The 24596-nt window shown below is 42.2% G+C and overlaps 1 protein-coding gene across 31 annotated transcripts in view; it reads right to left on the bottom strand.

Annotated features, from left to right (window-relative positions):
* Nucleotides 1-24596, bottom strand: part of Map2k5 (mitogen-activated protein kinase kinase 5) — a 222029-nt gene that overhangs the window by 141093 nt on the left and 56340 nt on the right. For 29 of the 31 annotated variants that reach the window (XM_060384939.1, XM_060384937.1, XM_060384938.1 and 26 more), the window contains one exon: nucleotides 3936-3975. The exons of 1 other annotated variant lie outside the window; for it this stretch is intronic. In XM_060384939.1, the coding sequence (XP_060240922.1) occupies nucleotides 3936-3975 (40 nt within the window). Of the gene's footprint in view, nucleotides 1-3935; nucleotides 3976-11657; nucleotides 11885-24596 lie in introns of those variants that run through there. One more of the 31 variants, XM_060384962.1, reaches the window with a different exon arrangement.

Here is a 24596-nt window from a genome sequence, read left to right as displayed (position 1 = left end):
GTAAGTCTTTAAAAAAATCAGATTGTTTTCAAATCAGCAATACCTCAGAACAAACGTTAAGAATATTTATAGGAATGCAAAAATGTCTAGCGACCTATGCTACAGTATCCCATAAAAAAGAAAAACAACCTGGAGTGAGAAGAAAAGGAATCCACTGGAAGTAATCCAGAAATGAGGTGCATGACAGCTGTAGGTCCATCAACTGGTTGGCTTATCTGTCCTAGCTGGAGTTACTACGTTGTGACAAAATACCTTGACTGAAAGCCAACTGGAGAAGAAAGGGCTTCTTTGGCTTATGCCTCCACATCACCAGAGGAAAAAAGGAACAGGAACTCAAGCAGATCAGGAACTTGGAGGCAGAACCTGATGTACATGCCATGGGAGCTGCTTACTGGCTTGCTCCATGTGGCCTGCTCAGCCTGCTTTCTTACAGGACTCAGGACCATGAGCCCAGAGATCACTCTACCTACAATGGGCTGGGCCCTCCCCCATCAATCACTAACTAAGAAAATGCAATGCAGTCTTCCTACAGCCTTGAGAGTCCCTGCTTTCAGATGACTTATGCTTGTGTCATAAAACCATCCAGCACAGTTGCCATAATTATTCCATATACTCTAGAAGGTAGAAAAAAGGCTGGGCACATCAAATACCAACATGGAGAACGTTCTTAAAGTAAAAAAGCCTACCTACACTTTCAGGGATAAAAAGAACACTGGAAACCACAGGGATAAAAACCACATTGAACAGGAGGAATAGCACATAAGACAATAAAGAGGAAGAGATCAGTGACAATTCAGGAACAGAAACTATTTCAAACTGAAAGAGGGGAAAGACAAGTGAAGTAAAGCCAACGGGCAGGCCACGCGTATTCCCACAGAAGGAACATGATCTGAGGAAAGGGTAAAGTGCTTCAAGTTTGGTGAAAGTTAAGACCCCACATATTCAGGAATTTCAACAAACCTCAGCATAGTAAATACAAAAGAGCATCACAGCCAAGCCCAGCATAGCCATATACTCTAAACTGTAGCTATCACTTGTAACAAGAACTCTGAGATGGCAGGGCGGACACAGAGCAGCAATGAGCACCAAGGACAGCAAAGCCAACTCTGAAACCAGATCTTGAAAATTCTAAACAAAAGCCAGACAGTCTAGATCCCTGCAGCCAATGATGACCATGGACTAACCTTAGGAAACTGTAAGCAAACCCCCACTTAAATGCTTCTTTTGATAAGAGTTGCCTGGGTATGGTGTCTCTTAAAACACTGACTAGAACAGCTCCTATTGTAAGGATCTTACACGACACTAAAGATGGATGCTACAAACTCTACACAACCACTAAAAACAGTGGAGGGAAGGTAAACAACCAGGAAAAATGGAAAACAATGCACAGAACAAGAGATATCAATCCAATCATAGCATAGCAAATGTAAATGGCTCCAACACCATCATTAAAAAATAGAGATCATCAGACTAGATTATAAGTAAGACCCAACTACATACTGTCTATGAGAAACTCATTTCTAATACAGCAACATACTAGGCTCAAAGTAAAAGGCCAACACTAGTCAAAAGCTAGCTGTTGTAGCTAGATTAATATCAACCATATGGATTTCATAACACAGACTGCAATGAACAAAACAGTCATTGCATAAAGATAAAGAGACCAAATCATCCAAATAATAAGAACCCTACTGAAACTAATAGCACATCCCCAACAATGATGACAGAGAGTGACAGAAATGTAAGAAAAATGAACCAGACCAAGGGCCAACTGCTAGAGAGTTTAACACTCTTGTTTTGGTAACTGATAGAAAATATAAAATCAAATCAGTTCAGATATGAAGATATGAAAACTAAGAGCAAATTTGATTGAACAAAGATTTACACAACACTTTTCATATTCTTTGGATTATACATTCTTTGTATGTACACAGGGAAGTTTCACCAACAAAGACCATATCTGAACCAAATTAATTTAAAATAATTCCAATTACACAGTATGTTCTTAGACCACACTGGAATTAAACTGAAGTCTGTAAATGAAAAATACTTGGAAATTTTCCAAATATTTGGGAGCTAAATAATAATTTGGGAGCTAAGAGTCAACACATCATTCTGTCTGTCCCGAAGCAACGTACATTTTCTCCAGTTATAACCACTGCATTAGCTACATGATTTTTGCTTTGTTTGTCAAGATCAAGTCTATACACAAAAATCAATCACCATTTGCCTCAGTCTGCAGACACAACACAGTTCCTGTTACAAGCCCAGTTCAAAGGTCCAGCCTGAAGAATGGCTTATTTGCAAACTCCAGCTGTTCTCATACAGTGAAAATCTAGACAGCTATTTTGTAACACATATCCTTAAAAAAGTAACCTTCAGTTTGTTCCAGAAACAGTTGCTGGTCCTTTGCCACACCCATTTAAATAGCTGTGCTCATGAACCCTAATATTATTCTATGCTAAGTATAACTAATTATGGTAGAGTTATGACATTTTATATTGTATTTACAAGGCCAAGGGTTCTGGATCAGTTGTAGTGACACTCTCTCTCGGCATAACTAAACTAAGACGTGACTGTTTTTAACTCTGTTCTGACATGAAAGGAACAAATAACTGAACAGACAGGAACACACTGCTCAGTTAGCAGGGGAGAGCTCAGGGGAGAAACGGAAGATGGTTCAAGGTGGGCTGAAAGGGGGGAAGACCCTGAGCTGTATCCAGTTAGTACTGACTCTAGGAACTCTCCCGATCGTTTCCTGTGTAATATGTGAGGGCAACTAGGACCTCAACGGTGTCTCCCAAGCTGTGCCTGTGTGGATGGAATTTGCTTGGAGTTTCGAAGAAGGTGTCTCGAGAGCGCGCTGCTGGAGCCCTCACAGGGCTGTTGGCAAGCGCAGACCTCACCGTGCCACTAGGATGCAAGTGCTGTGCGAGGTGAGGCAGGAAGGCAACCCTGGAACGCACTACAGTCCAGAAGATCTGAGCCTCAGCTTTAGTTTAACTCTAATAAGGAAGAAAGAACCATTATGCCAAATTCTTAATTTCCTTAAGATATAAGACACTGAAATACAAACTGAAATGTTAGGGAAAGAAACCAATGTCTCACTGTGTATGCCATTAAAAAAGGCATTGTGGAGATGAACTTTGAGAGGCCGGGTGGACCACAGAGGGCTGAACAGCAGTCATTTGTACAAAAGCTGCACAGCATCTGGAGGATGTTACCTTTACAGATCAGGTGCACATCTTTTCAAATCTTAACCCTGCCTCTCCCAAATGACCTTGGCCAAGTCAGCCCCACAAGTACCACTTTCTTCAAATCTAAAAATGGGTAAGCATTACCTCATAGTTTTAAGGATTAAAGATAAATCTTTAAAACATGTAGCGCGAGAGCTGGCACACAGCAGCTTTTCAAAAACTAGAGCCTTCCATTGCTAAAGGCCCAGAGCCAGAGATGGGGCACGGCAAGCACTCACTAGCTTGCAGGCCGGAGCAGAGGGTGTATCTGTAAAGGCAGGTCACAGTCAGACTGCAAGAGCACCTGGCCATGTGCCAACAAACACCCTACTGTTGAAAAGTGTGGTTGTGTGCCCATGGCTTAAGCTGAGAGGGGAAAGGAAATCAGCAAGCACCAACACTTTCACGACACAAAGCTGAGGAGACGGCTCCGTAGGTAAGAGCACTTATTGCACAAATCCCCAACACCCTGAAAAATAACACATGTGGTCGAATGCTTCTATCCAACACCGTGGGAGGAAGGACGAGGATCAGCCTAGCTCCAGACTCAGTAAGACTGTCTCAAGGGAATAAAACAGAGAGCAACAGAACAGGGCACCCAGGATCCTCCTCCATGAGTATATACGCCACGCGAACCACATTCACATTCACACACAGACTCATACACACAAATTTGCATGGAATATACCCAATTCTTACCTTTACAGCTAAAATTTTCCCACTTGGGACATGATATGCTCTATAGGAAGAAAAAGAAAAGAAAGTTACTTGATGTCACTAGGTAGCCTACAGAGTGGCTAGGGACACACTGTCAACCAAACCTAATAGCATAACCTAAATTAGGAAATATTAACAAGACTGGGGTTGTAGCTTACTGGTAAAGTACTGACTTGCCCAGCATATGTAAAGCACAGGGTTATTAGATCCCCAGCACAAGAAAAAGGGGAAAAAAAGATAGAAGAAAGGAAGAACAAGCAAACATTCATTCATATAGAGAAAGTCAGAGATTAAAGTTTGCAGAAATAAAATCATTTTCTATGAAGACCTAATGCATATAAATAAAATGGGACTTTTTACATACATGCTGAGTGAACTTCACATTCTGACCATTATTGTAGGCACAAAACTATTTTATGTGAAAAATTTAAAACAAACTACAAAACACAAGCACACATTGTAATTGCAGACCCATAAAGTCACCAGGAAATACACTGGGAAGAAATGCGTCTGCTCCTTGGAAGATTGTGCACATTCCCGTCCCATGGCTAGTGGCAGCAACAGTGAACACCCTCAGGAATTTTATTCTCCTTGCTGCCTAGTCTCAGAACACATTTACCAGGTCTCCAAACCGCTTAGTTCCTAGAACAAAACAAAGACTCTATTGTTTGAGCAAAAATATTTTTGTTTGGTTGATGGAACAAGTTTTTTTTTTTTTTTAACAGCTTTATTTAGTTATAATTTATATGTTAAAATTTTCTTGCTAAAAGGGTATAATTCAAATATTTTTAGTAAATGTTTAGGATTGAGCAATCACAGACAAATGTGTGTACATATGTGTCCTGGAGATAAGGTCTCACTATGCAGGCCTGGTGGGCCTGGAACTCAGGATGTAGAGCAGGCTGGTCTCATACACACCTGCGTCTGTCTCCTCAGTGCTGGGATTAAAGCTGTGCACCACAACACTAGTACCAACAAATGTTCTGATAACAAATGTCTTATAGAAATGGTTTAGTTATGAGCCTACACACACACACACACACACACACGCATCTCCTTGTATGTACATGCTGAAAGAATTCATCCTGGTTTTCCTACTGGAATGGACAAAGGTCAAGCCAACCATGGATGGCCAGTCAGCTCTTGGTACGTTAATTAGTTATGCAGGGCTTCAGGAACAGTACCTTTAAAGTAAAGGTAAAATTATAAAAATTAGGTGGTAAGTTTTAAATTTACCAAATAATTATTTTACTTGTAAAACTGTCTAAAAAATTTGAGGACTTGAGAGACAGATTGTTGCTCTTGCAAAAACAAAACAAAACAAAACAAAAACCAGAGTTTGGTTTCCAGCACTCACATCTGGCAGCCCCAAATCATCTAGTTGCAGGAGACCTGATTCCTTCTTCTGGTCTGCAAGGTGCGCTACATGCACACATGCACACATACACACCCTCTCTCTCCCTCCCTCCCTCCCTCTCTCTTTGCATCTCTCTCCTAAAAATAAATAAAAACTTTCAGGCTTTGTAGAAAAGAATATAACATTTTACAAATGGAGCCCATTATTATACTGTTTTTTGTAAGAAATTATCATTTACTATCTCTGTAAATATCAGGCTTTTATAATGCAAAGCTGAATTCCAGGTCATAATCTGATTTTTGATATATTCAAACCTATGCAGCACATTGGTATAGAAAGATTTATACTAATTACCCCCCAGGCTGAGGAAGTTGTTGGACTCTGCTCCTTTAAAATCTATGTGAAGAATTTAGATGCTCTTCCCATGTAAATATAAATAATTCAATGAGTAGGATTAAATAATAACACCATTTCTACTGCTACAGCACAGATGTTTCCAACTTCAACTTTTTAAAACACTGAGGATTAGAACACTATACTCAAGTATGAAGATGAATGACTGGAAGCTGCGGGAAGGGCAGGGCTGTAGTTTGAACAAGGAGCAACGCAGGACTGGTGAGCCCAGCTGTGGCGATGAAACACGACTAGCTGAGAGCCCAACACACATATACCTCACTGGGCAGTTTGGCAACTTAACTAGCTTGTCAGGAAAGCTGATCTCTCCCATTTCCAAGTGAATTAAAAGGGAGACTTGATGATTTAATTCTGACACATGTTAACTCGCCCATGCATGTTTGGGCTCCATTTCGAGCAATAGAGAAGCCTCGTGGCTTGGTTTACCTTCTGGTGACAGGGCCGATGTCACATTTAATCATCAGGGAGAAATGGATAACAAAGGCGATGCCAGGCATGAGGCAAGCCAACTCCCTCAACTCTGTGAACGGCATCCTACCTGGAGAAAGGGTTTGCTTACTTTCGGGGACAGTGCATCTCAACTGTCTTGACCTTCCTCAGCACATTAACTGTAAGGTGATTAATGAAGTCTGAATGGAGGCTCTGCTTACACCAAAAGACAACCACACACCTCTGCAATGTTTTAATTAACAGCTAACGCTTCAAATTAGTTTGTTGTTGCCACAGTAATTACCTGTTCCAAAGAGCGCAGGGAGGGAGTGTTTGTCTGAGGGCTCTCTTAGCCTCCTCCCTGAGTGCTCCACTTTGCCTTTGGGGACTAGTCCCCTGTAACACAATACAGACACCTGGGGAGGGCAGAAGATAGAACAGCCTGGTGTACATGTTTGAGTAGGAGAAGCCTGTGAGGGATTTTTTTCTTAATGAGCTCATTTGAAGTGGGAACACCCACTTTTAATCTGGATCTTTTGAGGTAGGACACTCATCTTTAGTCTAGACCACCTAAATTCTGCTGGCAGCCTATATAAAGAGCGTGCAAGAAGGATGCTGTTCTCCTTGCCAGCTTGCTCTCACTCTCACTAGCAAGTCCATTCCTTCACTGGCACTAGAGCCTACTACTTCAGGATTCCAGCAAATACTGAAGATAGCTGACATGCAACAACTACTGGATTCTTGGTAGATAGTCATTGTTGGAGTAGCTGGATCATACCCTGTAAGCCATTCTAATAAATCCCCCCCCACACACACCTATAACTATGTAAAAATCCCATACATATAATACGGGAAATATATTGAATACATGACTATAAATTCATATATATTTATATATAGTCATTTTATCAGTTCTGTTGCTCTAGAGAACACTAATAACCTGGTTTTTGTTGGTTTGCTTGTTTTGTGGTACTAGTGAATCAAGCCCAAGTCCCCAAGCATGGCTAAGGCAAGTACTTCAACACTGAGCAACATTTTCAGCCTTTCGATTTTCTGTCTTCCTCAGGAACAATCCAGGTACGGGAACAATGATGTGCCTGTCAACACTGAATGTCAGAGCAGACATTCCTGAACTAGAAAACTGTCCAGGCCAATCGCTTGGGCAGAACCTGGTAAAGGCCAGGCTTAGTAAGGGCCAAGCTCAGGAAAACCCCGGACTGTACGGACACAGTCTGTAAACACGGATGCAGAGGCTAGGACTGAGCGTGTAAAGTGCTGCATGTTGTTCTGTGTTGACCTTGTCTGTCTCACCCATGAAGGCTATAAGCACAAACACCACTTGACAATACTTGACAGTAACTTTTGCTAGGTGAGAACGAGGGTCCCAGTCTCCTTGAGTTAAGAGGAAAACATGTGCTACCCTTGGGAGCAACCACATAGCTTCCTTTAATCCACGATCTTAGGGCTGGGCACGCTGCTGTACTCTTGGAATTCTAGCACTCAGGAAGCCAACAGAACATGAGTTTAAGGCCATCCTAGACTACACAGTGGTTTCAAAAAAGTATTCGTGTGTGTGTATGTATATCTGTGTGAGTTTATATGAATGTGCATATCTGCATATATACGCATGTGCAAACATATGCAGATATGTATACATACACGTCCTTAGCAACTAGAACATTCAGAAGTGTTCTGTTTGTCAGACTTCAGCTGCTCCACAACAGTCCCACCACCCAGATGTCTCTTCACTGTGGTCTACTCCTCGCTTTGTAGACCAGGCTGGCCTCGAACTCACAGTGATCCGCCTCCCTTTGCTGCCCTGAGTACTGGGTAACAGGCGTGCTCCCGGCTCATCACCTTTCATGGGAAGATTCTAAACACTGAATCCAAAGTCCTTATGAGGATCTCACGTGTCTCGTGTGTCTCATTCTGCCAACTCTCAGCCCTAGTTATCATCCTGTTGGACTAAACGTACTCCTGCCTCAGGGCCTTTGTGCCTCTGCCCGAGGTCTGGACTGAGGCCTCTAGAGCTTATCTGGCATTCTCCACCACTTTCTACTGTTCCTTCTTTGATGTTCTACAGCGGAACTATCCATTCTCTTCTCGCTTTATTCTTCATGTAATTATGAACATCCCAGATACTAATTTACTGTCTGTTGACTACTACTAGAAATGAAAATCCTGACGAAGAGTCTCTGGGGGTCACTACTGAATCTCCAGGGTCTGGGCAAGCCCCTACCACTAAGCTACATTCCCGGCCGCCCACTGCCGGAAACTCCCAGGCACGATTACATTTGCTGAATGGGGTTTTAAAAATTATGTGTGAGAGTCCTTGCCTGCAGGTGTATGCGTGCAGCACGAGCATGCAGTGCCTACAGAGGGTGCAGGCTCCCCTGAAGCCGGAGTTACAGACAGCTGCAAGCAGCCATTCGGTGCTGGGCTCTGACCCGAGTCCTCTGCCACAGCAGCCAGTGCTCTTAACCACTGAGCCACTTCTCCAGTCCCTGAACTACCTGGACACTGAATGAATTGTGTTTTGTTTTTTTATAAATATCTGCTAAATGACTGAATTTTCTCCATTGCTGTGGATCTGTTTTTCCCCCCAAAGACAGTTTTCTTTACTTTTTTTAGGACATTGTCCATTTTGTCTGTCTAAAACCCAACTGCCATAACTATTGAGTCTTTTGTTTTAATATGATGATGACTGAGCCAGGATCTCTCCACACCGTCAATGGCCTGAAATGTGCTATGTAGACCAGCTAACTCAAACTAGCAAAGATGCACCTGCCTCTGCCTCCCAATGCCAGCATGTGCACTGTTTCAAATTTCTGCTATGTAGAATTCTGTTTGCTTTTTCAATTATTTATGTCTAAGTTTGTTCCATTTCTACAAGCTGCTTTTGGTTTTGTTGACTTGTTTCTTGAACTCTGACTCCATGAACTTGTGTTCTTTCATCTCTAGGGTGTAGTCTTGGCCCTGCTCTGTCAGGTCCTCAACTGTGGTAAGCAGTTGAACAGCAGTGCTCAGGTGTTTGTTTTTTGTTTTTTTTTTTCTAATGAAGCACATGAAACCCTGCATGACTTAGCTGTACCTCCTAAGTTTTCAGTTAGCATTTCTTTTTCTGTTCAATTATAAATGTCTTTATTATGAAGTATTACACCAATGAAAAGTTATTTAGACATGCATTTTAACTCCCCAATATATGGCTGTGTTTAACTTACTGCTGACATCTAAGCTAGCAAGCTGTATGCTAAAGAATGGACTGAGATTTGCTTTGTGCCCTAGAAATAATCAGGGGTTTTGTTTGTTTCTTGAATAAATATTGTGTCCCTAAAAAAGATATACCTGTATATTTTCAACTTAACTGGTGTACGTTTCCATACATAAGAATAAGAGCACATTCTGTCTATGATGTTACGATCTCCTACATGCGGCTGGAGGGATGACTCAGTGGGTGAGCACTCCCTGTTCTTGCAGAGGACTTGGGTTTGGTTCTCAGCACCCACACTGGATGCATCACAACCACGTGTTACTCCAGCTCCAGGGATTGACACCCTCTTCTGGCCTCCGCAGGTAACTGTACTCATGTGTTACATGTATAGAGTCACACACAAACATATGAATAAAAAGAACTAAAAAACCTTTTGCATAGGAATTTTCTCTGGCTGATCAATTGTTGGTTGCTGAGAGGTATTTTTTCACTGTGTGGATTGATCAAAAATTCCTGGTAATTATATAAGATTTTGCTTCATGTACTTTAAGGTTATATTATTAATTACATATATGTTTACGGTTGTGAAGCCAGTCTCCTTTTCTTATACCATAATATAGCAGTCCCTTCTTACCCCTAATAATTATTTTTGCCTTTAAGTTTGTCAAATATTAACACAGAAGCTATTAAGAGAAATGTTTTTGTTGTTGCTACTATTGTTTTTGACTGGTATCTTTTTCCATCTTTTTCTTTCAATTTTATTGTATCTTTGTGTTTTAGGAATTTCTTCTAAATGAATGTAAAATAGCAAATACCTATACTATAAAAAAAATCTAACTAATCTATTAGGTGGCAATCTTTATTTGATTGATTATAGCTACTGTACATTTGGAATTTATTCCCACCACTTTATTCATTTGTTTTATACCTTCCTCCTTCACTCTTTCTATTATATTGTTGTCACCTATCCTACTTTTATAATGAGAACGGACTTAACAAAATATAAAGTTAACTGTCCTCTATCCTTCTCCAAAGAATGTAAAAAACATCTTAATGCCGATCACCCCTTCTTATCTCAATACATCATTTTGTCCAAGTAGTGGAACAAGTTCAAAGGCCCAAGATGGAAATATGTATGAAAGAAGAATGAACAACAGGCTTAAGTGAGAGGCATGAGCCAAAGAGGCAGCGGGATGCTGAGCTGTGTCATGCCTTTTAGGGCAAGGTGAGGTCTCTGGCTTTTATTCTCAATTATAGAAAATACAGATAGAAGCAGAAAGCCCACTAGCTGCTGAATGGTGAGTTCGAAACTAAGGGTGAGCTGAGAAATGTCCCAAACAAGGGTGAGAGGGACTTGAGCTGAGGGCACAGAAGGTAAAGGTGAGAGGTGATCAGTTTCCTATCTCAAGTGGTGAAGGACATGAGAAGCTCACACCCAAGGGTCTTTTGGTAAGCTCTCAACTGCATGAATGCCGGTGTTATGTCTGTTCTCATGCCAAGGGCTTAGGAGGTGGGCAGAAAACATGTGGCTGATCACAGAGGCAATACTTGGGGACCAATGAGAGTGATTCTACTGCTTGTTCTTTCAGACTTTAAAGATTAGATTAGAAGGTAAGTAATACGTGAACTCACCTTCATCTAAATCCTAATGAAAATCTATTTTAAGAATAACCACTACAGGCTGGAGAGATGGCTCAGTGGTTAAGGGCACTGCATGCTCTTTCTGAGGACCCAGGTTCAGTTCCCAGCACCTACACAGCAGCTCACAACTCCATGTAACTCCATTTTTAGGGAGTTTGATGTTGCTTTCTGGCCTCTTCAGACACCAGGCATACATGTGGTACACAGATACAATATTCAGGCAAAACATTCATAAACATAAAATACTTAAAAAGAAAAAAATTCCCTAATAACCTTTAAGTGAGAAGAAAAGTTTGAGAACAAAATGTTAAAAAGTCCTACATCCAGTAGGACATAAGGTAGAAACAACCTGTGTTCACAGTCCCACATCTGGACTGCCACACAAGGGCAGTCACGCACGAGCCCAAGTGCATCTGTATCTTACTGTGTTTACTGAAATCATTTGTGCTTAGAATTTCACATTCTAGAAGAATCACAAAAATGTGAGTCATCCCCCATCTGACTCCTGCTTACAAAATAAATAGCCTAAGGCCGAACATGCATTTCCTAAAGCCCATGCAGGCTTACACAATTAAAGCAGCCATCTGAGTTCGACAACACTTCTTGTGTGTTAATTTCTGAACATAATTCCAATGAAATTATTTTAACTCACGTGTGAAGAGGATTTCTTCTGGGGAGCATGCAGCTTCACTGGTGACTGTGACAGCAGGAGTTTAAGGCAGAGAAGCTGACACACAACCTGTTGCAAACACTTCACACTCGAGCACGACTCACGTGATGCTATAAACGCTAATCAGTTGGCAAATACTCAGCAAAAATCAGCATGAAAACACCTTTGCGTCTATTTCCGCTCCTGTCTTGGAGAGAGCCCTCAAGAGTACTCCCTCGTACAGACTGAGTCACAGCCACAGAAGGGGCCCTGGGGTGACTAACTGCCACTGCCCTGTGAGGGCAGGGCTGCTTGTTTTGTAAACTGACAGTTCTGCTTCTCACACAGCATTCTGCAGAGGTTGGCAGAGTGGGTGAAAAGGATCACCCTGTGAATTATTTAGAGATTATCAATTGTTGGAAATTCCTCCAACCATGTAGGAAAGCCAAGGAAATCCCCTGGTCGTGGGACACTTTAGTAAGCAGAAGAAGTTACTTATTTTGCTTCCTGCGTCTCAGAGGGCAGACCGATAGGGGCCGGAAAGAGAAAAAGCTTATTTAAAAACAAAAACAAACAAGCAAAAAAGAAGGCCAGCCGCTGTGTTGGCGGGCTGGACAAAGGTCCTCTCCAGAATCCTAAAGCAGGCTCTTGGTTCCTCAGGCAGTGGTGCTGGCTGGCAGGCATCCTCAGTGTCTGCCTTCCTTTCCTCAGTCCTAGTGCTTCCCAGGACACATATCAGATCAGGACTGGATGCCAGGAGGTAAGACCAAAGAGAAAACATTGGAGATTTGGGGTGGGGGGAGCGGCAGGTGTTTCTGTTCATTTTATAATCTCATGCCAAAATCAACGGGGTGGGGAGCGGAGGGAGGTCACAGAGGGCCAGGTATGAGGAAAAGTTAAAAAAAAAATTCTTTCTTCTCAGCCCTCAACCTCCCACCTGAACCCTCAGAACCCTCAAGACCGACACAGCGGAGAACCCCACACGGTGGAGAACCCCACGGGGAGGCCTGAGGGAGTAACGAGGGCGGTGGAGGCAGGGCCAGGGGCAGTTCTCTCCTCACTCATAAACACGTAGATTCACAGAAAAAGGGGAAAAAAGGTTAATTGGAAGAAGATAAACCACTGCCTAAAAGGAGATTTAGAATTAGTTAATCATTGGCTTTATTAAGGCGACTTTTCATTCTTATTAGCACAGGAAGTTAAAAACTAGCCACATTCTGATTCAATTATTAAATGTACCCCCTTATCAAAATGTATGGAAGTCATTAAGCCACCATAAGGGAGAATCATTGCTTTCCATACTTACAGATGATATTTTAACTGCTGTTTAAATGGCACTCTATCTATCTTTCATCTCTCTGTCTGTCTGTCTGTCTGTCTAAAGTACCTGTATTTCCACTCAGATGTGGTAGCACAACCTGCCTTGTACCCTGGAACCAGCTGGAGCTAACATAAGGAGTCACTGTGTCAAAAAAACCAAATACACAGCAAAGAAAAACAAAAGTTCCTGTGATTCCATTGAACTTTTTTTAAAAAAAATGAATGGAAGTCTTTTTCTACAGAAGGTTTTTCCATTTCCAGTCACATTCCAATCTTTGGACTAGAAGAACAACTAAAGGAAAGGGGAGGAGGAGGCAGAAACCCAAGGCCTTCTTGGGACCGAGTGTGATTCAAACAGGGAATCTGTGTTCCAAAACTCTTAAGGAAGCCAATCGAAGACCCTTTCTTACTGTACAGGTGATGTGCATGAGTGCCTGTGAGCAGCACACGGACAAAACCAAAAACTTCCTGCTATCTTGAGAATCGTTTTAAAATTATTTTAATTAATTCCTCTGGATGCCATCTTTGAATTTCAATGACATCTCCAGAAACCATATTCAAAGTAGCTGTGGGATCAGCCAATGAAAATGCTGTTTTACTGCCTGATCCTTTTCTTTGGAAGGTGGGGATAGTAGCCAGCCAGAGGATTTTAAAGAGTACTGTCACACACTAAAATAGCCAGAGCCATTCATAGGGAGAAGAAAGTAAAATCAAACCATTTCAGGGAGATCCACATTGACAGTTGTTGCCTTCCATAACAGATAAACACATTAGCCAGGCTCTGGCTGTTAGAGTAGAGAATCCAAAGTAAACAGCATTGTAGAGAAAAGCTTCAAACCGTGGGCTATGCCAACCCTCCTTCTGCCTGAAAGCCCATCACAGAAGCTCGAGTACCGATGTAAAATGCTCTGCGGTTAAGCGACACCCCCAACTGTTTATGTACCAAACCAAACATGTTATTAGGTTACAGATACTAATCTGTATTTGTATACTGGTTGACACAGGCCTCATAAATCAACCTATTATAAGACATGAGGAACTTGGCTGAATGAAAAAGCTTCAGCCAGAGCAAGGCGAGAGCAGCCTCCTGTTGGCCCCTCTCTGTTTCGCTGGGTGAGACGCCCCACTTCTCATACCTCCCTCGAAGTTAATGTGGTTAGACTTCCATATTTCTTCCGTAAGTTGAAGCAGCCTGCTTCCAGCCTTTAATACTTTCCACATTAACTAGAGTAATGTTTTTTAATACATGGCCTAAATACCTTTGCGATAGGGGAGCTCCCGTCACAGTGAACTCTCTATCAAAGGTTCTGAAGGAAGGCAATGAGCAAAACAGGGAGGCAAGAGACATCACACGCAGAAGGAGGAGGAAGTTGAGCGGCTGAGCACTGCCTATGGAGAAAACTGGAAAGCTACCCAGCCAGGACCCTGGTCCCGGAAACGGCTTCAATACGTGTTAGTTCCTTGTAGAATCTGCAGCAAGTCGCTTCCCCCAAACTAGCCACAAAGATGGTCATCTCTGAAAACCTCTGTCCATGCTTAGCATTCAGCTGTATAGAGTTTCTATGTGTGTTACACATTATTAAATTTTATGCATTTATTATGTATGACAATTTCATACATGTATACAATGAAATGTAACCATATGTACTCCCATTACTCACCTTTAACCTTTGTGTGTGTGTTTTTTTAAGTAACCCACAAAGTCCAATTAAACTTGCTGCTCCTGTATGCTTGGGAGTAAGGCTAACCAGTGGAGCAAGAGAAGCCTAACAGTAAATACATCCTCAAAAGAGAATGATCAACACTATTGCCAAAAGCTCCTCAGTAGGCCTGAGATCCCCTACCCTATCCCATTTATGCCAGAAGTTTTGCTGGCCTGATAGTGTGCTGGTAACCACAGTTGCTGTAAATTACGGACACAATGGCCCTGTCACACCGGGAAGCCAGCTCTTCCCAGCACTCCTCCCACACTCTGACACCCCATAAGCCTGGGAGGTGAGCTTAACACAGGGCTGAGCACTCGGTCTCTCATTCTTAGGACTCTGGTCAGTCATGCTACCCACTTGGAAAACAAGCATCTCTGACCAATGCTGAGAGCAGCCAGGTCTGCTGGCACCGGGAGCTGAGGATGAGGAGCAGGAGGAGAAAGTCTGGCTAGGAAATATTTTATACAAAGAAGCTATTTGCTTTGCACAAAAAACCTGTCAGGGAGGTGTCTTTGGAGTCAAGGCCAGGTGAGGTTAATGGCAGCTTCAAATTTCTGTTTGATAAACACCCGGGTAAGAAGTGGATCTGGGCCCTCTGAAGCCAGACCAAGCCTTGTGTAAGTGAGCTGGCTGCTTCTAGAGCCTCTTTCCAACAGTCTTCCAGGCTCTCTGGATATGGTCAGTGCTGATTTTTAAAAAGCAATAGGAGAAATCGATCGAATGCCTCACTTTTCAGGGCTGCATTAACTTTTTCAGGCCACTGGGGTGCAATTTTCTAAATTACCTCTTCTAGAACACTAAATAGTACCCTAGTGGGTCAAAGAGTAAATGCACCTCTGAAAAGTGAGCCATTTATTTCCTTCCCTGTAGTGCCAGATGTAATAAGTCCCTTATGACAGACATATCAACCTGCTTCCATTAGAAACCCAGGACACTGTCCTTATACCAATGTGAGTGAGAGGAAGCTTCAGAAGTGGGGGATGGTGAGCGTCTCTCAGACGATCCTGCTCACCAGGTTGTTGAAAAGTCGACATGGACTTTTGTGAAAATACTTGGCCATTCAGTGGAGACTTACTTTGAGACCGAAAAGAGTGAAAACTATTCAATCTGAGGTGTTGGAGGCAGAGACTCAGGCTATTCTTATGGCTCTGTCACACCTACTGTGTCTTAAAACAGCCCTGGCATCTACTGACTTATACAGGAAGACATGTCACAGATGGCCTTTTGTCTGTATCAAACCGTAGACTACCTCTTACCTACAAACAAAAGCACACCTTCTAATCCCCAGAAGCCTGAGCATGTTTTGGCTTGCCCGGAGCTGTTCTCAGACAGTCTCACGCTCGTGAGCTATCTTAACAAAGCACAATTCTTAAGTTTTCAGCACTGTTAGCCCTCACTCTTCTGGAAGATGGCGATGCGATGAAAACAAGACGTTTAATTTAAGAATCACCCAGCTTCTAATTAAACCGCCATAGGCAGCTGGTTGGATAAGTTTTAATCAGTTTCAATCACCTATTGATTGGTATACTGAAGCCTAAAAAATTAAAAGTAAAAGATGATTGGGGAATTGTCCCATCTCAGAACAACAGTAGAGGCCTCTGTAAATAACTCCTCTTTTAACCATCAGCTAAATGAACACTTCAATACCGCAGTACAAAGTCTTCTGCAAAATTACTTTAACTAACAAGCAGAAATTTATCAGCTTCAGCCAAAATCAATGCTGAAATCAATTTGAACACTGGTTGTGTCTAAAGGGGCTCATTGGCAATTTAGGGAAATTACACCATGTAAATGCCTGTGCTTTAATTGAACAGTTCCATCAACTAGGCTGTGATTGCTGTCCATTCATTTATTTACTTTCACTGCAGCTACCATTCTGCAAAGGAATGGCTTTTGTCAGGCTGGAGCAAGGCACTTTATCTTCATTTTGTGCACTTTTGTGCATAACAGACTTTGTAGAATGGACACATCATGACCAGGTCAAAATAAACCAGGAGAGACTTGTTACTGCCCTGCACTGCCTTCAAACCAGCTAGGAGGAATAGGGTGTGTAAGCCCCCCAGCCCCAGCCCTGACTCTGGGTTGCTCCTTTGTGAGCACAGCATACTTTCTATTATATATTAGTGACTTCTAACAACACATAAATTGTGTAAGACTGTTCTCCTTGAAGAACTAGGTAACACTTTGCTCTACAGAGTCCTCAGAGATCAGTCAAGGCAAGGTCAGGGTCTCTAATCCATTTAAGATTAAGGCCACACACATTTTCAAAGCCAGATATGTGGAAGGAGGCAAAGGAGGGCGGATATGGCGGTGGTGGCAGGAGCAGGATAAGCAAACTGCCTTCTAAAGATCAGCAAACCCAAAACACTAACATGATTCCAGAAAAAAGACTAACTGCTCACCAAGTCACGACAATGAAAAACCACTCTAGAGAAAATTAGCAGGGAAATGACTAGGGCTCAGAGGTCAGCATCAACAGGTCTGACACAGGGTACAACTGTTCCTTCAAAGGCTCAGGTTCCGAGGTAGGAGGAAGGATGGAGACAGTGGCCAGTTGGCCATCAGTATGATACATGAGCCTGTGCAAAAAAATGACAACAACCGAATGCAGTGGTAGCACCCCGAAAAGGCTGGCACAAACCTGTCAGCTGAAACACACTCTGCTTATCTGACGCCCCTGAAGCCAAACCGCAGCCATTTTTAAGGAAAGGCACTGGGCAGCGCCTGAGACGTACGACAGCCTGGGTCGGGAGCTGAGCCACTCTGAACCTAAAGGGATCCATTCTCTCAGGCTGCAGTTTGTCTGCAGTCAAATGAGGAGGGGCGCCTTGCTGTGCTCAGCCATCTCCAACATCCTGGTGACACTCAACCTCTGGGCCCTGGCTGTACACAGGCAGACATGCTGCTCGTTGGCCCTTCAGTGTTCTGCAAACACTCACTAAGAACTATGTTTGTCTTTTTAAACGTAAAAGAGAGAAGAAACAACTAGTGAATACAAATTCAATTCCATGCACATGTCTGTAGCAGTCACTCTGAGATTGTTTTGTATGTATCGTTTTCAACCACAAAATAAAGTTTCATTTGTTATAGTTTTTTGTTGCTGAAACAGCCTAAAAACACCTTACTCATAGCTGCTAGCTAACTGTTCCAAAAACTTAATTATAGTTTAATCAAACCTTTACATTTACTCACTGAGTACCCTGGTCCTTTCTGCTGTACCAGCAGCAGCTGGAACAGGACCAGTGTGTGTACGGGCCGGCATGTACGTGGTTTCCAAATACAACCAAGCTGGTTAAACTGCTATTTCGATTGTGCCTGGAAGCAAGTTCTAATTTTGTCAGAACACTGTTTTCATTTTGTTATGTGAATTCACAAAACAAAACCATGCACTGTGCTCTGAGTGTAACACCAAATATTTTGCTTTCATGCAATAAACTCTGGCAAGGAACACTGGAAATTTTATGGTCAAGAGGATAGTATACTAAGTCATACTGAGGGCTGGAGAGATGGCTCAGAGGTCAAGAGCACTGGCTGTTCTCCTAGAGGTCCTGAGTCCAGTTCCCAGCAGCCACATGGTGGCTCACAACCATCTATAATGGGATGGCATGCAGACAGAACACTGTACACATAATAAATAAATCTTAAAAAAGTCGTACTGAAAAGGAAATGAATGCTCAAACAAAGCTACTTTAAGCTTAACACTTATAACCTAGCCCCCTAGTGCTACCTGCCCCACTCAGTTCCTCCAATCCTGTGTGAGGAGGCACAGCAGAGCCTGAATATGTTTCAATCCAGAGAGCCAAAAATGTAACAGGAATGTGGTCTCTACATGAAAATAGCCAACAACACAGCAAAGGGGGGGAAAAGTAGCACAGAGTTATGCACAATAAATGCCTTTTGGACTTTTCAGTGCCTTATTTTCCAAAAAGGCAATTTAAGTAAATGCCCTAGACGCTGTGGTTTATAAATATTTACTTGTGCAATATGCCAACAAAAAGACTACAATTTTCTAACATGTCAACAACTGCAAAATAGACTTAAAATTTTAGTTATGTCTTAGGAGTCAAGAAATACAGCACTTCCATTTGTACAATCATATATTTAATCTAGGGACTTGATTACTAAATTCTACACTTTGGATAAATAAAGAGACCTGAGGGGTGGAGTAGCAGACAGCCATGTTGTGCTAACGTGGACCAAGAAGTGCTTGTGCTAGCAATTACTAAAGAGCTTCTAACATTAACCACTGGACACGGCTCACCACTGACAGATTAATTTCTATTTCACATTAATAAAGCATTTGCTTAAAAATAAAATTCAGATTTAAAAAAATACCAGAGAGAAACCCTGGTGTGAGATGCACCCCAGACGTTGAGAAGCCCTGAGCTCAGGCATGCCACTCACCCCTCCACGATCTTCCTCCCTCGTAAAAAGCACGAAACCGTGGCCTCTGAAGCAGGTCTAAAGACCTGGTATGCCCTGTCCCTGTCCATCTGTTTCTGCTCTAGCTACAGTGGCCTCAATGTAATATCCCTGTGCTCATTACAGGGCTTTTGGCCTGAGTGGTCCCTTCTTTCTGGATGATTCTTCTCCTAGATTTTTCTCATGACTATCCTCCAGGTCTCAGCTCAAATATCACTTCCTCAATTAAGTCTTCAGGTACCTCTTGTCCATACTTCATAGCAACTTCAAGGTCGGTATCAACTTACTTTGGCATTTATTTCTCTGAGGACCCTCTCTGTAGGATCCTAAACTGTCCTATGTGCCACTAGACTGCATGTGTCTAGAACAGTCCTGGCACACAGTGTCACTCAGTAACTACTAGTCCAGTGAATAAATGAACATATAACAAGGTAAAAATTAACGGCAAAACCAAACAAATGTGCACACGATGATTACACCTGCGGGCTACCTTCAGAGGCCCTTTATTAGCCCTCTCAGGCTCATCAGGGACCTATGCAGTCAGCTTATGTTCACGGCTGAGGGACAGTTCTTTTCTCAACAGTCCTAAGTAACGGCCACACCTTTCTGCTCATAGAGGGTAGCACATCTCTAGAGCTACCCTACCATGGCTAGCCCCTTGTATTTACCCATGTAAAGACCCCGCCTCTGCAGGTCAGTTCTGAAAACGCTTGATGCTTAATATAGACAAGCACCATGCCAGGCACTGCAAACACTGCAACCAAGATGACAAAGACATGAATGTCTTGCGGGGAAGACCACCTCATGGGGAGAAGACCAGGGAGAGAATGACTCAGGCAGACACTGGAGACAAGCAATTAGCCTTCAGAACAGGGGTAGCAACAGCGGCTTCCACGGGTCCCTTTTCACTTTCTCTAAACCTGGTGAAAGCCAATGCCTTCAAGTATCAGATTTTCCATAAGGCTCTTCCTGATCTGCCCCTTATGCCACAGGGCTGGTAGCCCACACATACATACACAGTCTACCTGAGATCCTGTATCACCTGTGGACAGAGCTTAGGTATCTCTCAGGACACAGGGCACATGACACCACATATGTTCAGAACTTACAGGTCAACAAATGAAAGAGGCCTAAAGAGGCACACTTCCAGGCCCCCGTTACCTGCCCAGCTTTGTTCCTCTGAACTCATGTCTCTGTCAACTTAACACCAGGGAAAAATCCCCTCATGAATGTCAGGGGGTGAGCTGGAGGCTGGAGTGAGGCTTGGATGTTCCGGCCTCCTGATGCAGCCAGAGAATGGCCTTCAGACAGAAGCAGCATCCTCTCACTGCCTGTTAATCGAGGCACGCTCATGCAAGCTGGCACCTGCGCACAGCACTGTCGCCGAGGACTGGAGATTTCTCTATAAACAAAGCACTTCATTAACATAAAATATTACACATAAGTCTTGCTATCTCAAAATTATTTTTCCCTGAAAGAGAATGTGGCAAAACATTTAGATTCAGCAAATTCTTACTTGAAATATTACCATAATGTATTGATTTTTACCAGACTCAATTGACTGAAAAGTTGTTTGTATAGCAATATTGGCCAAACCAATATAGTAGAACAATTTTGTTACCCATAGTAATCAAGTACATTTCTGAAGTATAATTATACTGTCATAAAAATAAAACCAAGATACCCTTTTCTAAGCAATAAAACTATAGGGGCTATAAAACAGGAAGAAGAAAAGGCTAAATAAATGAGATTTTTAAAAATGAAATTTAGTGTCTTTCAAAAACACTACTGCCTCCTCTTCCTTCCCTTAAGCTACGTTTAGGGAAAAAAAAAAAAGATCAATACTTCAATCTCAATAAACTATTTCAATAATAGTTAATTCGAGTGGAAACAGAGTCTGAAAGTCCCTGCTCAGCGACCTGTGACATCCTGTCATGTCGGGAAGACGCCAATAATCCATCATTGCCGTAATGGATATGAGCACGTGGACACAGAGGGGCGGGAGAGCCAAGGTGGGAAAGGTGTGGAGCCAGAAGCTCGGGCACAGGTCTGTCCTCCAGCTTCAGATCGATACACTACATACCACTGCAGGAAACAAGCCCAGAACGGTAGTGCTGGGAGGGGAAGGGGGAAGCATACATAATTAATTTTATTTGACAAATACTCATTGATTTTCTGAAAACATTAATATCCCTGCTTGCCAAGTGATACCATAATGCAACCCAGCCATATGTAAGTATTTAATTTTACATTAGGATGGTGTCTTGTTGCTTGTTTAAAATATGATCTTGGCTGCAAAGAAAATGCTCTTCATTTTACTGGAAATTTAAGGTCAAGATAAATCAAACAAGCACCCTGGCTCTCAGGTCAATATCAAAACTACTTTTAATATACGAGATACATGTCGGGAGAATATGAGGGAGCAGGTCAGTGCTTTTATTTGGTACTGCAGGCTGGCTGGTGCCCGAGGAAGTCAAAGCTTCTGGGGTGGCATGTGGTTCTAAATGAGTAATCTCAGTAACGGCAGATGTCACTAGAACTAACCTCTATGACTCACTCAACAATGGATGCATTTAGGCAACTTTCCCACTATGCAGACTTCACAGAGAGGACATACACCATGAAAGACACCTCTAACCTACATTCTACATCACTGGTTCTCAACCTTCCTCATGTTGAGGTGACCCCCAACCATAAAATTATTTTCGTTGCTACTACATAGCTGCAATTTTGCTACTGGTCTGAACTGTAATGTAAATATCTCATATGTGGGATATCTGATATGTGACTCCTGTGAAAAGGTCATTTGGCCTTCGAATGGGTCACAATTCACAGGTTGAGAATCACTGCTCTACATGATTACAATGTCACCATGGACCACTTTCATCCATATGACCTGCTGCCAATCAAGACAGTGCCCTTCAGCACATGACTGCATTCTCACCATCAAAGCCAGTTTTGTTAGGTTTTTTAGAATCCTATGGTTTTGAAACATTTTGCCTACAAAACAGCAGTTAATTAGATAACTCATGTATTTTATGTAAATGCCCATCAGAAATTCTGTTTTTCAGTAAATAAATAACATTACTGCAATGATGGAATCCCAGCTTCTAAGCACACATTTATTTTAGTTGGTTTTATAGTCAGATCACAGGGGTAAGAGATGACTTTAGGAACTGACATGATCTTTGCTACTCCCTCCAAGGACTATTCCCACCCCAGTGCCTAATGAATATTACTTAAAATAAATAACAGAAAGCAACAGAAAGAGTAATTTGAGAATTATTCTTCTCATTGTCTCTAGATAAAAATCTTGAATAATGATATATATTCAAACACCATCTGGGCAGAATATACGCTGCCTATTTTATCACTGAAAATTTTACTCAATATCCAGACTAGATTCTTCACTGTACTATACGAAGGAACTGGACATAGGAAATTCACTACTAATTTCTATCACCTAGAGACAGGAACTCATGATCAAAACATTAACAATCTAAGACTTAGCTTAAAGAATCTGCATTAAGAAACAGACAAACAACTGGAAATGATGAGCTTCTGGTGACTCGGGTGACTGTTAGCTAATGGCAGCCCAGTGTAATCCCAAGATCCCAACACTCTCCACTTTTGAAGCAGTAGTCCAGCAGCTCCAGCCAAAGCAGGGCCTGATTGGCAGCTCTGGAACCACAGGGCGTGTCCACAGCAACCACGACTGCCAATCACTCTGATTTCAGTGCCACACTCTATCCAAAAGAAGGGGACAGGAACTAGTTTGCTGGGCCAGGAGATGCAGAATCATCAAAGTCTTAACACCTACAAGAGAACTAATCATTTACAAAGGCATCCTTAGCCTACCAGAGAACTAATCATTTACAAAGACGTCCTTAGCCTGTAAACCTGCTTCTCAATTCTTGGTGAGTATTCTAAACCAATTACGCAGCCTCCGAGCTAAAGAGACAGGAAACCTTGAGTAAACCCCACCCCCATTCTTATTTCAGCCAAGAAGCACCCCGCATCCATTCAGCCCTCAACACTGCATGCTAGGAAATACAAAGGGACACAACAGACACTGCCCAGGGGAAAAGCACAGAGTGAAAAAAAAAAAAGAAAGAAAGACAAGGAGCAGCTGCTTTGAGTTCTGGCTTGACCAATGAATGACTACACAAACTGGAGTCCCCTTACTTTCTAGTAGCACAGCAGATTTACACTACACGAGCCATCCTGTGACAACCTAAAAACAAACTGTGAGACAAGAGAAAATACCGTGCAGCTTTCAGAAACTCATAGTGCAATAATGTGATATAATAATGTCTTATCCATGGGGTAATTAGAAAATAGGAAAAAATGTAACATGCAGCATGCTGAAGACTTTTCCAAGTTAATTAAGCCCCACTATGACTCTGAGATTGTTTTTAGAGATGTTCTCAAAGTGAGCTCCATAGCCATGAAAGGTAGAAAATGAGGGTGTGAACAAAGTTTGCTGCCAGTGCTGCACCACCAGCAGCCTCCAAGGAAAAGCGCCAGGAATCACAGGGCTCGGCATTCCGCAGAGCATCTCATCTCAATGTGCAGTGCTCTGAAAAGATAGATACCCCAACAGAATTCAAACTTAGCGCCCTCGTACTTACCTACAACACATACTGCCTGCTATTTCTACAGCATTTTTGAAGTACATTGTGGATCAGGAAATAAAACATGTCTTTCCTGTTGAAATTGGTTTTCGGAGATTTATGGGGCTTTGCGTAAGGAGTAATGAAAGTGAACCCACGTTCTCTTCCCAAACTTGCCTTTTTGCTACACTGAGGCTATACTTCAGACCCCAATTTCCTTTATGACTCAAATTAGAAATACAAAAAAATCTCAACTAAAACCATGTGCTTAGGAAAACACCAACAATGGCCTAGTTTAAGACAGGAGAAGCCACAGAAGCCACACTCCCACCAGGCCCAGATGTCTAGGGCCAGCTTGGAATGATGAAAATGTGCCAACATTAAATAATGACATACATCACTGGAAATTTACACCATCCCAACAAGCAAAGCAAAAAGCCTGAAGATTAGACGTCTCATGTGTATATAATGTGTATATATTAGCTTTATTATACTTCCTTAGAAAAAAATGTAATAGACTCATTAGGCAGTTTTGTTACCAGTGAGGGATTTTCCAATATTTCTTCATCTCGTTTATGTAGCACAAACCCTAATGTAATAATTTTTTTTTCTGAAAAACAAACCCACAATTTTTATAGTAAACACTATTAAGGTAAACCTGGTGTATAAGAAACCCAATCACAACACATAGAACAGTGTTCCTTAGAGACTTGTGTAAGGGAAACTGCGCTCTTGATGACTGCAGCACTGCTCTGTGAGAACTGAAAACCAGGTCACAAGGACACTGCACACTCAAGCCCGGAAATGAGGCACAGTCATCCACCACAGTGGTTGTGCACTTGGGTATCTTTACACTCTCTTCTTATGAACCAGATATGGAG

Source organism: Meriones unguiculatus, chromosome 6 (assembly GCF_030254825.1).
Source record: "Meriones unguiculatus strain TT.TT164.6M chromosome 6, Bangor_MerUng_6.1, whole genome shotgun sequence".
NCBI lineage: Eukaryota > Metazoa > Chordata > Mammalia > Rodentia > Muridae > Meriones > Meriones unguiculatus.
This window is presented reverse-complemented; position numbering and strand designations above follow the sequence as displayed.